This window comes from Ornithorhynchus anatinus, chromosome 3 (genome assembly GCF_004115215.2).
Source record: "Ornithorhynchus anatinus isolate Pmale09 chromosome 3, mOrnAna1.pri.v4, whole genome shotgun sequence".
Taxonomy (NCBI): Eukaryota; Metazoa; Chordata; class Mammalia; order Monotremata; family Ornithorhynchidae; genus Ornithorhynchus; species Ornithorhynchus anatinus.
Window position 1 is genome coordinate 117,652,681 of NC_041730.1, and position 14,051 is coordinate 117,666,731.

General features: G+C 42.4%; 1 protein-coding gene across 1 annotated transcript in view; it reads right to left on the bottom strand.

Moving 5' to 3' along the window:
- Window positions 1–9,934: 9,934 nt before the first annotated feature.
- Window positions 9,935–14,051, bottom strand: part of LRMDA (leucine rich melanocyte differentiation associated) — a 1,142,364-nt gene continuing 1,138,247 nt past the window's right edge. The window contains exon 7 of the mRNA XM_029061255.2: window positions 9,935–12,984. Within this exon, the coding sequence (XP_028917088.1) occupies window positions 12,905–12,984 (80 nt within the window). The 3' untranslated portion in view covers window positions 9,935–12,904. The remainder of the gene's footprint in view (window positions 12,985–14,051) is intronic.

Sequence of the window (14,051 nt, forward strand, 5' to 3'; positions counted from 1 at the left end):
ATGAATCGGTCTGCGACAAAAAATCTGGGCATAGAAACCAAGATTCTATATTGGGAATACAGAGCTAAATAGTGTAACAGAATTCTATCACCTAGGCAGCACACCACAGTGGCCAATGACTCAGTAATAAAGAAGAAAGCAAGAAGGCCAGCTCATACTCTGGGAGGCTATCTCTCAGAGGGAGGGGCTAGCATGGAAGAAGCAGTGTGGCTTGGTGGACACAGCATGGGCCTGGGAGTCAGAAGGACCTGGGTTCTAATTCTGCGTCCACCATGGGTATGCTGTGTGACTGTGGGCAAATCACTTTAACTTCTCTGTGCCACAGTTACCTCATCTGTAAAATGGGGATGAGAGTGTGAACCCCAGCCTGCTTAACACCTGATTGCCTTGTGTCTACCCAGTATTTAGAACAGTGCTTGGCACATAGAAATCACTTAACAAGTACTGTTGTTATTATTATTATTACTGTTATTATTATTAGACTCCAGACCAAATCAATGCTCTGCAGAGCTGCAGTTCTCTCCAAGCTTAACCAAGGCCATGAGACTTGGACCCCACACAGATGTCACATTTGAATCCTTGAGCAGTTCCATAAATGTAATTTATGGACCATACGCATTAGCAAATGGCAAGACAGAAAATAAAAAGTGAGGAGGTCAGTGGAAATATTTTTAGGACTCTGTAAAACAAAGCCTCGGATAATATGACATCCCAGTTTAAAACTGGGAATCAATTGCTACAGCGTGGCTCAGTGGATAGAGCACGGGCTTGGGAGTCAGAGGTCATGGGCTCAATTCCCCACTTTGCCACTTGTCAGCTGTGTGACAGTGGGCAAGTCACTTAACTTCTCTGTGCCTCAGTTACCTCATCTGTAAAATGGGGATTAACTGTGAGCCTCACTTGGGACAACCTGATTACCCTGTATCTACCCCAGCGCTTAGAACAGTACTCTGCACATGGTAAGCGCTTCACAAATACCAACATTATTATTATTATTGTTATTATTATTATCCACTTGGCACATTGCAATCAAGAAAGGATTGTGAATGCCGTAAAATCTCCCCTGCTCCTCTCCGACCCCTCCCTCTCACTGCACCCTCTTCAATTCTCCCAGTTTTCCCAACGGTATCTCATGAGGAGGTCTCTCACCTCCTTACAAAATCTACACCCACCACCTGGCCTCTGACCCCATCCCTTCTTATCTTATCAAAATACTTGCCCTCTCCTTACTTTCTTCCCTGACCATCATTTTCCAATGTTCACTTTCCAATGGCTTTATCCCCTCTGCTTTTAAACAGGCTTATGCACCTACTATCTTTAGAAAACCCTCTCTTGACCCCACAGCTCCTTCCAGTTATTGCCCCACCCCCCCTCCTACCATTCTTTAAATTACTTAAGAGAGTTTTCTGCATCCATTGTCTCCACTTTTTCTCCTTCAGTTCGCTCTTTGACCCCCTCCAATTTAGCTTCCACGCCCTTACTGCCATGGAAACTGCCCTCTTTAATGTCACCAATGTCCTCCTTCTTGATAAATCTGTCAGCCTCTACTCCATCCTAATCTTCCTAGATCTCTCAGAAACTGTGGGCCGCCTTCTTCTCCTTGAAGCATCTTCCAAACTTGGCTTTCTGACACCGTCCTCTCCTGGTTCTCCTACTACCTCAGTCTCTTTTGCCTTCTCTGCCTCCCACTCTCTGACAGCAGGGGTCCCTTATGGCTCAGTTCTGGTTCCCCTTTCTATTCTCCACATACACTCATTCCCTTATAGATCTCATTCACTCCCCTGGTTCCATATGATTCCCAAATCTACCTATCCAGCCCTGTCCTCTCTCCTTCTCTGCAGTCTCTCATTTCTTCCTGCCTTGAGGAACCTCTAACTTGCTGTTCTGCTAGCACCTCAAATTAAACAAGTCCAAAACAGAATTCCTCATCTTCCCACCCAGATCTTCTCCTCCCCATTTCTACTACTACTCTCTTCCCTATCTCACAAGCTTGTGATCTTGACATTATCCTCGACTCATCTCTCTCCGTCAATCCAATTTGTAACTAAATCCAGTCGGTTCAGCCTTCAGGTCACCCAAATCCACGCTTTGCTACTAAACCGATCCAAGCACTTATCTTATCCTGCCTTGATTGCTGCATCAGCCTCCATGCTGACCTCCCTGCCTTGTGTCTCTCCCCACTCCAGTCGATACTTCACTCTGCTGCCCTGATCATTTTTTCTACAAAAAGTGCAAATCTCCAGGGGGTACCCATCCAGCTCCACATCAAACAGAAACTCCTAAGCATAGGCTTTAAAGCACTCATTCACCTTGCCCCCTCCTACCTCACCTCACTGATTGCATACTCAGGCACAGTCCACACACTTAGCTCCTCTAGCTCCAGCTATCTCAATGTGCCTTGTTCTCATCTATCTCACCGCCAACTATTTTTCCACTCTTCCTGAGATCTGGAACTCCCTCCCCTTCTGTTATACGCTAGATCACCCCCTCTCCATCTTCAGGGCCTTATTAAGGTCATATCTCCACCAAGAGATCTTCCTACTTAAGCCCTCTTTTCCCTAACCCCTCTCCCTTCTGTATCCCCTTTACAGTTGGGTCTCTGCTCTTTAAGCACTTGGTGTTTATTCCACCCTCAATTCTACAGCACTTTTTTAATAGTATTTTTTAAATGCTGACTATATGCCAAACCCTGTACTATGCACTGGGATAGATATAAGCTAATCAGGTAGAATACAGTCCCTGCCCCATATGGGCTCATAACCTTAATCTCTATTTTGCAGGTGAGGTATTTGAGGAAAGAGAAGGGAAGTGACTTGACCAAGGTCACTCAGCAGATAAGTGGCAGAACCGGGATTATAACCCAGATCCTTCAGGCTTCCAGATCCATTTTCTATCCACTAGGTCATGCTGCTTCACTATGCATTTACGTACGTAGCTGTAGTTGATTTATTTACAGTAATGTCTGTCTCCCCAACTAGACTGTAAACTTGTACTGTACTCCCAAGTTCTTGGTACAGTGCTCTGCACAGGTAAGTACTCAGTAAATACCACTGATTAACTGATTGATTCAAATTCATTCAATCATATTTATTGAGCACTTACTGTGTGCAGAGCACTGTACTAAGTTTAAGTGCTTGGAATGTACAATTCGGCAACAGATAGACAATCCCTGCCCAATAATGGGCTCACAGTCTAAAAGGGGGGGACAAACAGCAAAACAAAACAAGTAATCAGGCATCAATACCATCAAAATAGATCAAGATATTCATAGATATATACACATCATTAATAAAATGAATAGTGTAATAAATAATATATACAAATATACGTAAGTGCTGAGGGGAGGGGAAGGAAGTAGAGCAAAGGGAGGGAGTAGGGGGAATGGGGAGGGGAAGAGGGACAGAGGGAAAGGAAAGGCTCAATCTGAGTGGCTCTTTTTCAGCAGAAACTTCATATGGATCAAGAGGCAAGAAAACAAAAAATAATGCAATGGGCTTAAAACACCAAGTATGTCAGCCAGTATAATATTTGAGAGCCACTGAGAATGCACACTGAAGCCCAGACATACATGGACTCAAAGACTAATTCCAACATCAGTAAAATTAAAGAAGTAAGGCCTACTGAATAGAGCAAGGGCCTACGAGTTAGAAGGATGTGAGTTCTCATCCTGGCTCCTCCACTTGTCTGCTGTATGACTTTGGGTAAGTCAATTCACTTCTCTGTGCCTCAGTTTCCTCAACAATAAAATGGGAATTAAGACTATGAGCCCCATGTGGGACATGGACTATGTCCAACCTGATTAGCTTTTATCTATCCCAGGGCTTAGTACAATACCAGGCATATAGAAAAGAGCTTAATTAAGTACGATAAAAAAAATCAGTGACATTTTCTTCATGTACACACGACAACCAGAGCATATTTAGGCACAAGTAAAGGAGTGATGTGATCAGTTCATACAAGTGGCTACAATTAGAGAAGATACACAAAATAAATTTGTGTTTTAATTTCATAATGAAGATCTCACTGAGAATTATAGAAACAGTTTGGAGTAATCCCATAAAGGCACTAACTTTCTCTATTTTAATATCAAGAAGTGCCAGCTCAAGCCCTCTGGACTGGTTGACCACAAACACATTTTATTCTCCTGAAGTTATATAAATGTGGTAGGATCTGAAAACTGAGCTAGAAAAAGAGCTAGTTCTTTTTGGCACAGCAGATTTCAATTTAGGTTCTGACACTTACTTAAATGCAATACTTTTTAAAGTCACAGAATGTGACTTGTGGTCTTTGCAAATTACTGTAGAGGCAGCAATGAAGTGACCAACTTTTAAGCGATGTAATAGATGCCCTTCTCGACATTTCCCTTGCATCTCACCATGGCTTAACCATAAGCATTCTATTTCTTGGCAGTCTTGTTCCACTAAATAAGTGTTATTCTGGGTAGTTGACACTTTTAGTAGTTTAGACATTCTAGCTGAGGGAGAAGAAATACCAAAAGGAAGCAGCATGGCTTAGTGGAAAAAGCAGAGGCCTGGATAATAATAATGGTGGTATTTGTTCAGCGCTTACTATGTGCAAAGCACTGTTCTAAACCCTGGGGGAATACAAGATGATCAGGTTGTCCCACGTGGAACTCACGGTTTTATTTCCCATTTTACAGATGAGGTAACTAAGGCACAGAGAAGTTAAATGACTTGCCCAAAGTCACACAGCTGCCAAGAGGTGGAACCGGGATTAGAACCCATGACCTCTGACTCCCAAGACTAGGCTCTTTTCACTGAGCCATGCTGTTTCTCTGGAAGCCTGGAAGCCAGAGGACCTGAGTTCTAGTCCTGCCCCTGCCACTTGCCTTCTATGTGACCGTAAGTGAATCACTTAACTCCTCTGACCCTCAATTTCCCCATCTGTAAAATGGGGATTCAGTGTCAGTTCTCCCTTATATCTAGACTATGAGCCCCATGTGAAACAGAGACTGCGTCTGACCTGATTGTCTGGTATCAGTGCTTAGTACAGTGCTTGGCACTAGAAAAGGCTAAACTAATATCATCATTATTGTTATTATGACACTCAAGTCTTCTGCAGACCTTCTAATCAGGAACCAGGATTCGGGATTATGATTGTAAATGGAATCAGCCTAAAACATCTTAAATAACGTAAGGCCATACTATTTTTCTAATTTCTATTTTGGGGTTTATAAAACAGGCAAAACAATGAGATCATTCTCTGAAGTTTTAAAGAAGTCATAGGCAACTTGCTGGACTAAGGTGCTTGATAGTTAATAGGTTATTCAAGGCCAAGACTGTATTATGACTCTAGCACTGTTCCCTGGATCTTGCAATTCTGGGCTTCGGAGTCAGAGGTCATGGGTTCGAATCCCGGTTCTGCCACTTGTCAGTTGTGTGACTGTGGGCAAGTCACTTACCTTCTCTATGCTTCAGTTACCTCATCTGAAAAATGGGGATTAAGACTGTGAGCCTCACGTGGGACAACCTGATTACCCGGTACTACCCTGGCGCTTAGAACAGTGTTCTGCACATAGTAAGCGCTTAACAAATACCAACATTATTATTATTATTATTCTTTATACCGATTTAATAAGAGTTTTGATATTGGTGAAATAGTTACTATGATCCAGGCTCTTCACTAAGCTTTGGGGTAGATACAAGATAACCAGATAAGAAACAGTCCCTGTCCCACATGGGGATCACAGGAAGAACAGGTAAGGAATCCCCATTTTAATAATAACAATAATAATTGTGGTATTTGTTAAGTGCTTACTATGTGCAAAGCACTGTTCTAAGCGCTGGGGGGATACAAAGTGATCAGGGTGTACCACGTGGGGCTCACAGTTTTAATCCCCATTTTACAGATAAGGCAACTGAGGCACAGAGAAGTTGAGTAACTTGCCCAAAGTCACACAGCTGGCAAGCAGCAGAGCTGAGATTAGAACTCATGACCTCTGACTCCCAAGCCTGGGCTCTCTCGACTGAGCCACGCTGCTTCTCTATTTTAGAGATGAGGAAACCAAAGCACAGAGAATTCAAGTGACTTGCCTGAGGTTGCACAGCAGGGCGGTGGCAGAGACGGATTATTACCAATGTCCTCTGACTCGGGGGCTCAAGCTGTCTTCACTAGGCCATGCTGCTTCTCAATTTGTCTTCCCTTAGGTTGGATAACTTTAGTTCATAAATGACCATGCATTACCCATAAATTATCAGAATATTTCCCTCCAGAAACAAAAGGGACAATTTACTCCTTATTGTGTGGTTGAACATCAGTGAAAAAGGTAGAAATGTGTCAGGAGGAAAATGGGTTCCATGAAAATAAGTCTGTTTGCACAGCATGAATTCATCCACAAGCATAGGCTAAGGCATTTCCATAATACAATGTTTTGTACTGCTGGAAGAAATGGGGATGGGGATTGAGGGGAGGAATTATGAGTAGGAATAGAAGTTACTGCACCAATTCAGCTTTATACATCAATTCACAAAGTTGGGTTGGCATGGTCTTGAATAAACCTTCAAACTAACTATAAGGAGTCTTGGGCAATAAAATATTTTCCTTTTCTTTCCCAGAGAAAATTCTGATAGGTCTACCAACTCCATTATATTGTATTCTCCCAAGCATTAGGATAGTGCTTTGCACACAGTAAGAGCTAAATAAATATGATTGATTGAAATGTGACTGATTTATTGATAGGTGAGAGTAAGTAACTATAATTGAAACATCACAAACTCAAGGAAAAAATCAAGATTATAGTATCCAGACCTTCTAGGTAAGAGTGAATGCAAAAGAGAATGGGGAAAGAGGAAAGCACCAAGAACAAATACCAAAATAAAGGTAGAGCTGCCCTTTGAGAGGGAAGCTGCTGTTAACCAATGTCATCTTGAGTCTGCCGGATTCATCAGTCAATCAGACAAATTTATTGAGCTTATTGTATGCAGAGCACTTGAACTAAGGACTTGGAAGAGTACAGTATAACAAAATTGGTAGACACGTTCCTTTCCCACAAGAAGCTTTCAGTTTGGAGAGGGAGACAGACATTAAAATAAGTAAATACATTTTGGATATGTACATAAATGCTGTGGGGCTGACAAAGGAATCCAAGTTTAAGGACGATGCAGAAGGGAGAGGGAGTAGAGGGAATGAAGGCTTTGTCAGAGAAGGCCTCTTGGAAGAAATGGGATTTTAATAAGACTTTGAAAATGGGGAGAGAGATCGACTTGGATAAAAAGCAGAAGTTGCAGGCCAGAGGCGGGATGAGGGTGAGGGGTTGGTGGTGAGTTAGATGAAATTGAGGCAGAGTGAGTAGATTGGCATTAGAGGAGTGAAGTCGGCATACTGGATTGTAGTAGGAAATCAGGAAGGCAACGTAGGAGGGGGCAGGATGATTGAGTCCTTAAAAGCCAGTGGTAAAGAGTGTCTGTTTGATGCCGAGGTGGATGGATTCATACAGAGTGGGTAAACATGGACTGAATGAGTTTGTAGAAAAATGATCCAGGCAGCAGAATGAACTAGGGACTAGAGTGGAGAGAGACAGGAAGCAGAGAGATCAACAAGGAGTAATCAAGGTGGGAAAGGATAAGTGCTGGGTTGAACAAGGAAGCAGTTTGGATGGATAAGAAAGGTCAGATTTTACCAACGTTGTGAAGGTTGAATTGAGAGGATTTGGTGACAGATTAAACAAGTAGCTTGAATGAGAGAGATGAGTTGAGGGTAATGCCAAGTTTATGAGCTTGTGAGACGGGGAGGATGGTGGTGCTGTCCACAGTGTTGGAAAAGTAAGGTGAAGGACAGGGTTTAGGTGGGAAAATGAGGAGCTGTGTTTTGGCTGTGTTAAGTTTGTGGTGTCAGCAGAACATCCAAATATAGATGTCCAGAAGTCAGGAGGAATTACAAGATTGTAGAGAAGGAGAAAGATCAGGGCTGGAGATATAGATTTGGTAAACATCCGCATAGAGATGGTAGTTGGAACCATGGGAGTGAATTTCTCCATGGAGTGGCTGTAGATGGAGAATAGAGGGGACCCCAGAACTGAGCCTTCAGAGACACCCACAGTTAGGGAATAGGAGGCAGAGCAGGTGCTTGCAAAAGGGAAGCAGCATGGTGAGGCCATAGAGTGTGGGCCTGCGAGCCAGAGGGTTGCGGGTTTTACTTCCAGCTCCACCACTTGTCTGCTGAGTGACCTTCTACAAGTTACTTCAATTCTCTGTACCTCAGTTACTTCATCTGTAAAAGGGGATCGAGACTGTGAGCTGCAGGTGGGACATGAACTGTGTCCAACCTGATTTACTTGGGTCCACTCCAGCACTTAGTAGAGTGCCTGGCCCATATAAAGCACTTAACAAATACCACAACTATGAGTGGCCAGAGAGGAGGAGGACCAGGAGAGGATACATCTTCACCTCTAGGAAGAAGTGTGATCTTCCAACAGGGAGTCCAAACAATAGGTACAAAAAGAGCATGTGGGAAGGTGGAGTACCCTTCTGGGTAAGGTCATGGAAAGACTTCCCATGATTCAGTACCATTGGCTTTGGGGACAATTATGGCATCTATCTTCCTCTGATTTCCTCCTCTCTTGGTCATGAGCATTTTTGAATGAGGGAACTGCTATCTATAAACTGCAGGAAGACATGATAATAAGTGATCAAATGTGAATTACTATTATGTTTTAAGTACAGTATTAAATATTGCCTCTCTCAGGGTCACACTTGGAGACTTTCCAGTACTCTACCTCTCGACTATGGTAGGGAGAGTCAGTCAGAGGCATACCCATTCCATTCCTAGCTTGGGCAGTGGCTGAAAAACAGAAGGCAATCTGCTACAAGACAAAACTCATCTGTGCTGGGCAGCAGCAGCATGGAAGAGAGTAGAAGGCAGAGACTAAAGTTTACTGCTTGGAAGGAGGTAATGGTAAACAAATTCCATATTTCCACTAAGAAACCTCTAAAGATACACTACCAGAACGATTGCAGATGGAGGTGGGGCATTCTGGGAGACATGCATCCATGGTGTCATTATGGGTTGGAGATGACTCAATGGCATAAGACAAGTACTAAATACTGAGTGCACTAACTGATGAGCCAAACATACGGTAGATCAAATTCCTGTCCTGACCCATGTAGCACATCACTTCTGGAGTCATGGGCCTTGGAGGATTTGAACTCTGAGGTTCATAGTGCAGCTTATGGTCATTTGGCAAAAGCCATCACATAAGGTGCTGATATTCATCTTTCCTGTCAGCTCTGCCTTGTAAATAGGAGTGGAATAGAGATCAGGGTTAAGGTATCTCAAGAACAAAATGCAGTGATGGGGTGACTGGGAGGTTCCTATAGGAGGGGTAGCCAAACCTTGACCCCGCTGGTAGACATTTAAATGAAAGTGCAGGAGCTGAACTATTTTACAGTTCTTTATCAACACCTTATAGCTTCCAGACAAGTTTGGCTCATTTCTTTAGAGCAAGTTTCATTCCTTGATGAGATTCACCCACAACATTATAAATGTGCTAGGTGCCATATTTGCAATTATCTAACACCGTGGCCAGGGTGGCTGAGAGGGAGAATGTCTTTGGAGGGAAAACATTTCACTTTTATAAGTAAGATTTTCCTGCTCCCTCTTTACCTCTGGTCATCTAAATCTTAAGGTTCTTGAACATTTGGAGGTTATATTATGGAGCTCCCAGAGTCAGTACCCCTCACTCCATAACATCTGTCAACCTCACTGGTGAGATAGTACCAATTTAGACAACTTTCTTAGGAAAGAATGGTGTATGACGTTGTCATTATTTTGATACAGTAGTGCCCCAGGGAAAGTACTTGATTTGCATATTAACAAAGAAACTAAAAGGTGGCAGGCATTCTATTAAAAATGACATTTTCCCTTGAAAAATGGAGGATACATCCCCCTTGGAAAAAAAGATGCCTTCATCCAGAAATTGTGGTTTAGATTCTTTTATTCTTTGGAGTACAAAACCAGATGCAAATATTCAGTACCCAGACACATCTATTGGATGATAATCCCTGATCATGTACTCTTATTTAGAGATGCAAACAGAGGGGGTGTTTATGAGCAAGCTGGTGAAAATCAAAGCAAAGTGATTGCAATAGTTGTGCTTTTAGTAAGATTCTCATAATCCAAAACATCAGTCTCCAAGTAACAAACTGTCCCATAGAATTACAGTTTTCAGAAAAAAATTCAAATAAACATGGTTGTCCTGACAATTCATAAATCTTTCTCTGGAGTCTTTGGGAGACTCAATTCACTCCCTACATTAGCCCAGACCTTAACCAATCAGATCCCTATAATCAGAATCACCTACTAGGGATAAAAACATACAGAATGCCCTTCTACTGTTCAACATAGCACATCTTGCTTTTTTAAGATTTTGAGTAGCTACTAAGTAAAGTAAAGCAGGGAAAGACAATGAAATCTAAAATGAACATCCTCATCCAGTTTTCCCTGAGTTTATCACTTAGGTGAGGAAAGGAGCTCTTTTTCTAGAGACTCTTCGAAATTCCAGAAAAGATCCCTTTGGCTTTCCACCTTATAGGAAAACCTGTCCTGGGCAGTGATGGGTAGAAATTCAACTCTGTACTCCACCTGACCTGGGATTTACCCTGTAATTGACGCTAACAAACACAACACCACAATAAACAACCAAATTCTACTTCAGTAACATTATCACTTGAGTGAAACAAAACCTGATGCTCCTCTGTCATCAAGATGACTCTTTAGTAATGGAGGCATTGATGTAAATTATAATTATGCTCATCTTAAAGCAGTCATTATACAATTCATAACAAAAAAGCAAAGCAATACAAAAGGAAGAGAACAGTGTGGTCAGTAATTCATTCCAAAAATATTTTCGCTTCCAAAGTCTGCACTAAGGGGAACATTCCTGAGAAGGATACAAATGATCCTGACATTAGGAAAAGTAAACAAGTAAGAAAAATAAAGATGGGAAAATTCTGTGGTCGGTTTACAAGTGCTTTTTGTTAATCATTTGAGGCAGGGTTAAAGCTTTTTATAAAGACGAGAATATATATCCCCCTCGATTGATTATGACATAGCACTAGTCTTTCTTGCCCCGGTTTAGAACTCTTCTTGCCCATTAACTATCATTTACAAGGCTTGTATTGATGCTTTTAAATGAATAGCTGAGGAGAGCTAGGATGGGGGTCAAAAGTGACTAATTTCAGGAATGTCCCAATGCTGTTTTTGCTAAAAAAAGAGGGATAAGTACTTTGAATATTCTAAATGAAATTTCTCAATAACCTCCTAACTTCCCCCTGCCTTCCTTCATTTGCCTAAATAATCAACTAATGAAGGTGATACAATCAGCAGACTATGGGCAACTGATCGCTTAAGCCATCTTAACAGCCAACCACCCAGAACTGCCTGACAAGTCTATTCCTAGCAAGCTGCCTTAAAAGGGTGATCAGTTCTGGAGGTGGCCTGCTGATACAGAGCCAGCAACCTTAAACCCTCTTGAAAGTTCCCTTTCAGACATGAGTAAAATGGATGGTCAGTGGATATAGCAATTTAGCTTCCACTGACCTGAAAGTTGAAAGACTCTGAGATCTAGCACCACTCCCCTAAGCTGCTCATCATTGGTGGTCCTGAGCAAAAGAGATGGAGAAGGGTTGGTCCTAAGAAAAAGAGAAAAAGATATTCTGTGCTAAACTGATCCCTCTGTGTTCTGAGATGTCAATTGATCATCAGCAAGTTGACAATTGCGTACGTTCATATCACCAGTATGAGTCTGTGCATGATGTGGCATTAAAGAGGCAAACCTACCTAAGATCTGTTGCCCAGCCACTGAGTCCCTTATCCAATACTTCATATGATGAATATGAGGTTTCAGCCTAGCTGGGCTTGGCTAGAAACAGAAAATATCAGTTTAATAGGTTGCGTGTTTTTTCTTTTCCTAACCTTCTCTATTTCCAACCTCCAGTTTGTACTTTTCATTTTATCATTAGTTTCAAAAGAAATCCACACTGTTGAGTAACCTTTGCCCCCGCCCCCCCCCCATGTTTATAGGGTGGTATTAAAGTCATTTCTGTTCAATCTAAATGGAGTGTGGTTAAACCAAAATGTGCTCCAACGTAGATTTTAAAAAAAACACCGTGGCATGCCAAATATCCTGGAATAATTGAATCTAAAAATTAAAAATATACTTGTAAACAGCTTTCTGTGGTGCCATGTCAGTGACATCCTCGAGCCCTTTGACTATGCTATCTTGTTCTGGGAAGGTGTTTGCAAAGGCAGGCTTTTGGACATTTCTGAAACGGAACACAAAGCGTTTCTGACAATGCGCAGTTTTCCTTGAAGAAACTGAAAATCTTGGGGTTTAACTCATGAAAAAACACCTAAAGGCAGCTGGAGATCCATGTGGGTCAAGTGCAAGTGCTTAATAGGTGGAAAAAAATCTGGAGAAGACATTTTTTCTTCCCTAAATTGTAGTCAGTTCTTTCCTGAGCCAAATTGATATTACATGTATCTCTCACTCAACAGGCAAACTGCAGATAAAAGACTTTCCCTTGTTTTAAACCAACTGAGCATGCTCAGGGAAGCCCCAGGTGTGACCTCTGATCCCCCGTGAGCAGACGATGGGCCAGGCAATCGATCATGGTGTTCATTCTGTCAGCCCTGGTGCTTGGTTGTAGCTGTCTGTCACACTGGTGGATGGGACCTGCTTAAAGGCAATCATGTCAATCTTTATGTGACTACTCAGGCTAAGACAGAAGGATGATCTTGACAGGCTTGGCAAAGTCAGCAGAAGGAACTAGAGGACTGTAGTTTCATCGTTAACATGTGAATGGAGCAGGGCCTTTCCTTCTTGTCTCTTCCTTTCTTCCTCCCTCTCAAAATTGGCTTAAAGCGTGCAGGGATGCAGGGGTTGACTTCAGAGCTGGTCATCTCGGATAAACCTATTGCCCTCGGAATGCTTCCCGTAATAAACATAATGACATCTGCCAAGAACACCTGCAAATAAAAGGAAACAAATTATTACAGCCGCCTCAATTAGTAGAGAAGGGAACTGGGAGCTGTACAAGTAGAATGGTAATGACTTCACTACGAACTGTTGGGCAGAATGGATTGAGCAGCAAAACAGAACGGTTCTATCTCCTTGTCCTGCCTGGAACTTAAAAAAAAAAAGTACACTTACCAGAACCAGTCTAAATTCAGGTTAATGAGATCTCTCCATCTCATTTCTCTTCCATGTTTGGTGCAATAATGAAACTTGCAGATAAGTGTAAAAATGGTACAGGAAAGGAACATGGCTTAGTGGTAACAGCCAGGGGCCTGAGAATCAAAGGAACCGGGTTCTAATTCTAGCTCTGGCTGTTGCCAGCTGTGTGACCTAGAGCAGGTCACTTCATTTCTTTGTGCCTCAGGTTCTTCATCTGTAAAATTGGGATTCGACTGTAAGCCCGTCAAACGGCAGGGACTGTCTCTATCTGTTGCCGACTTGTTCATTCCAAGCGCTTGGTACAGTGCTCTGCACATAGTAAGCGCTCAATAAATACTATTGAATGAATGATTCAAAATCTATTAATAATAATAATGGGATTTGTTAAGTGCTCACTGTGTGCCAAGCATTGTTCTATGCACTGAGGTAGACGCAATATAATCAGGTCAGATGCAGTCCCTGTCCCATATGGGGCTCACAGGCTTAATCCCCATTTTACAGATTAGGTAACTGAGGTACAGAGAATGAAGTGGCTGAGGCAGCATGGCATAATGGATAGAGAACAGGCCTGGGAGTAAGAAGGTCATGTGTTCTAATGGCAGCTCTACCACTTGTCTGCTGTGTGTCCTTGGGCAAGCCTCTTCACTTCTCTGTGCCTCAGTTACCTCATCTGTAAAATCGGGATAAAGAATGTGAGCCCTTTGCTGGTCATGGACTGTGTCCAACTGGATTTGTTTGTATCCACCCCTGCGCTTAGTACAGTGCCAGGCACATAGTAAGCGCCTAATAAATACCACAATTATTGTTATTATTGCCCCAGGTCACACAGCAAACATGTGGTGGATCCGGGATTAGAACC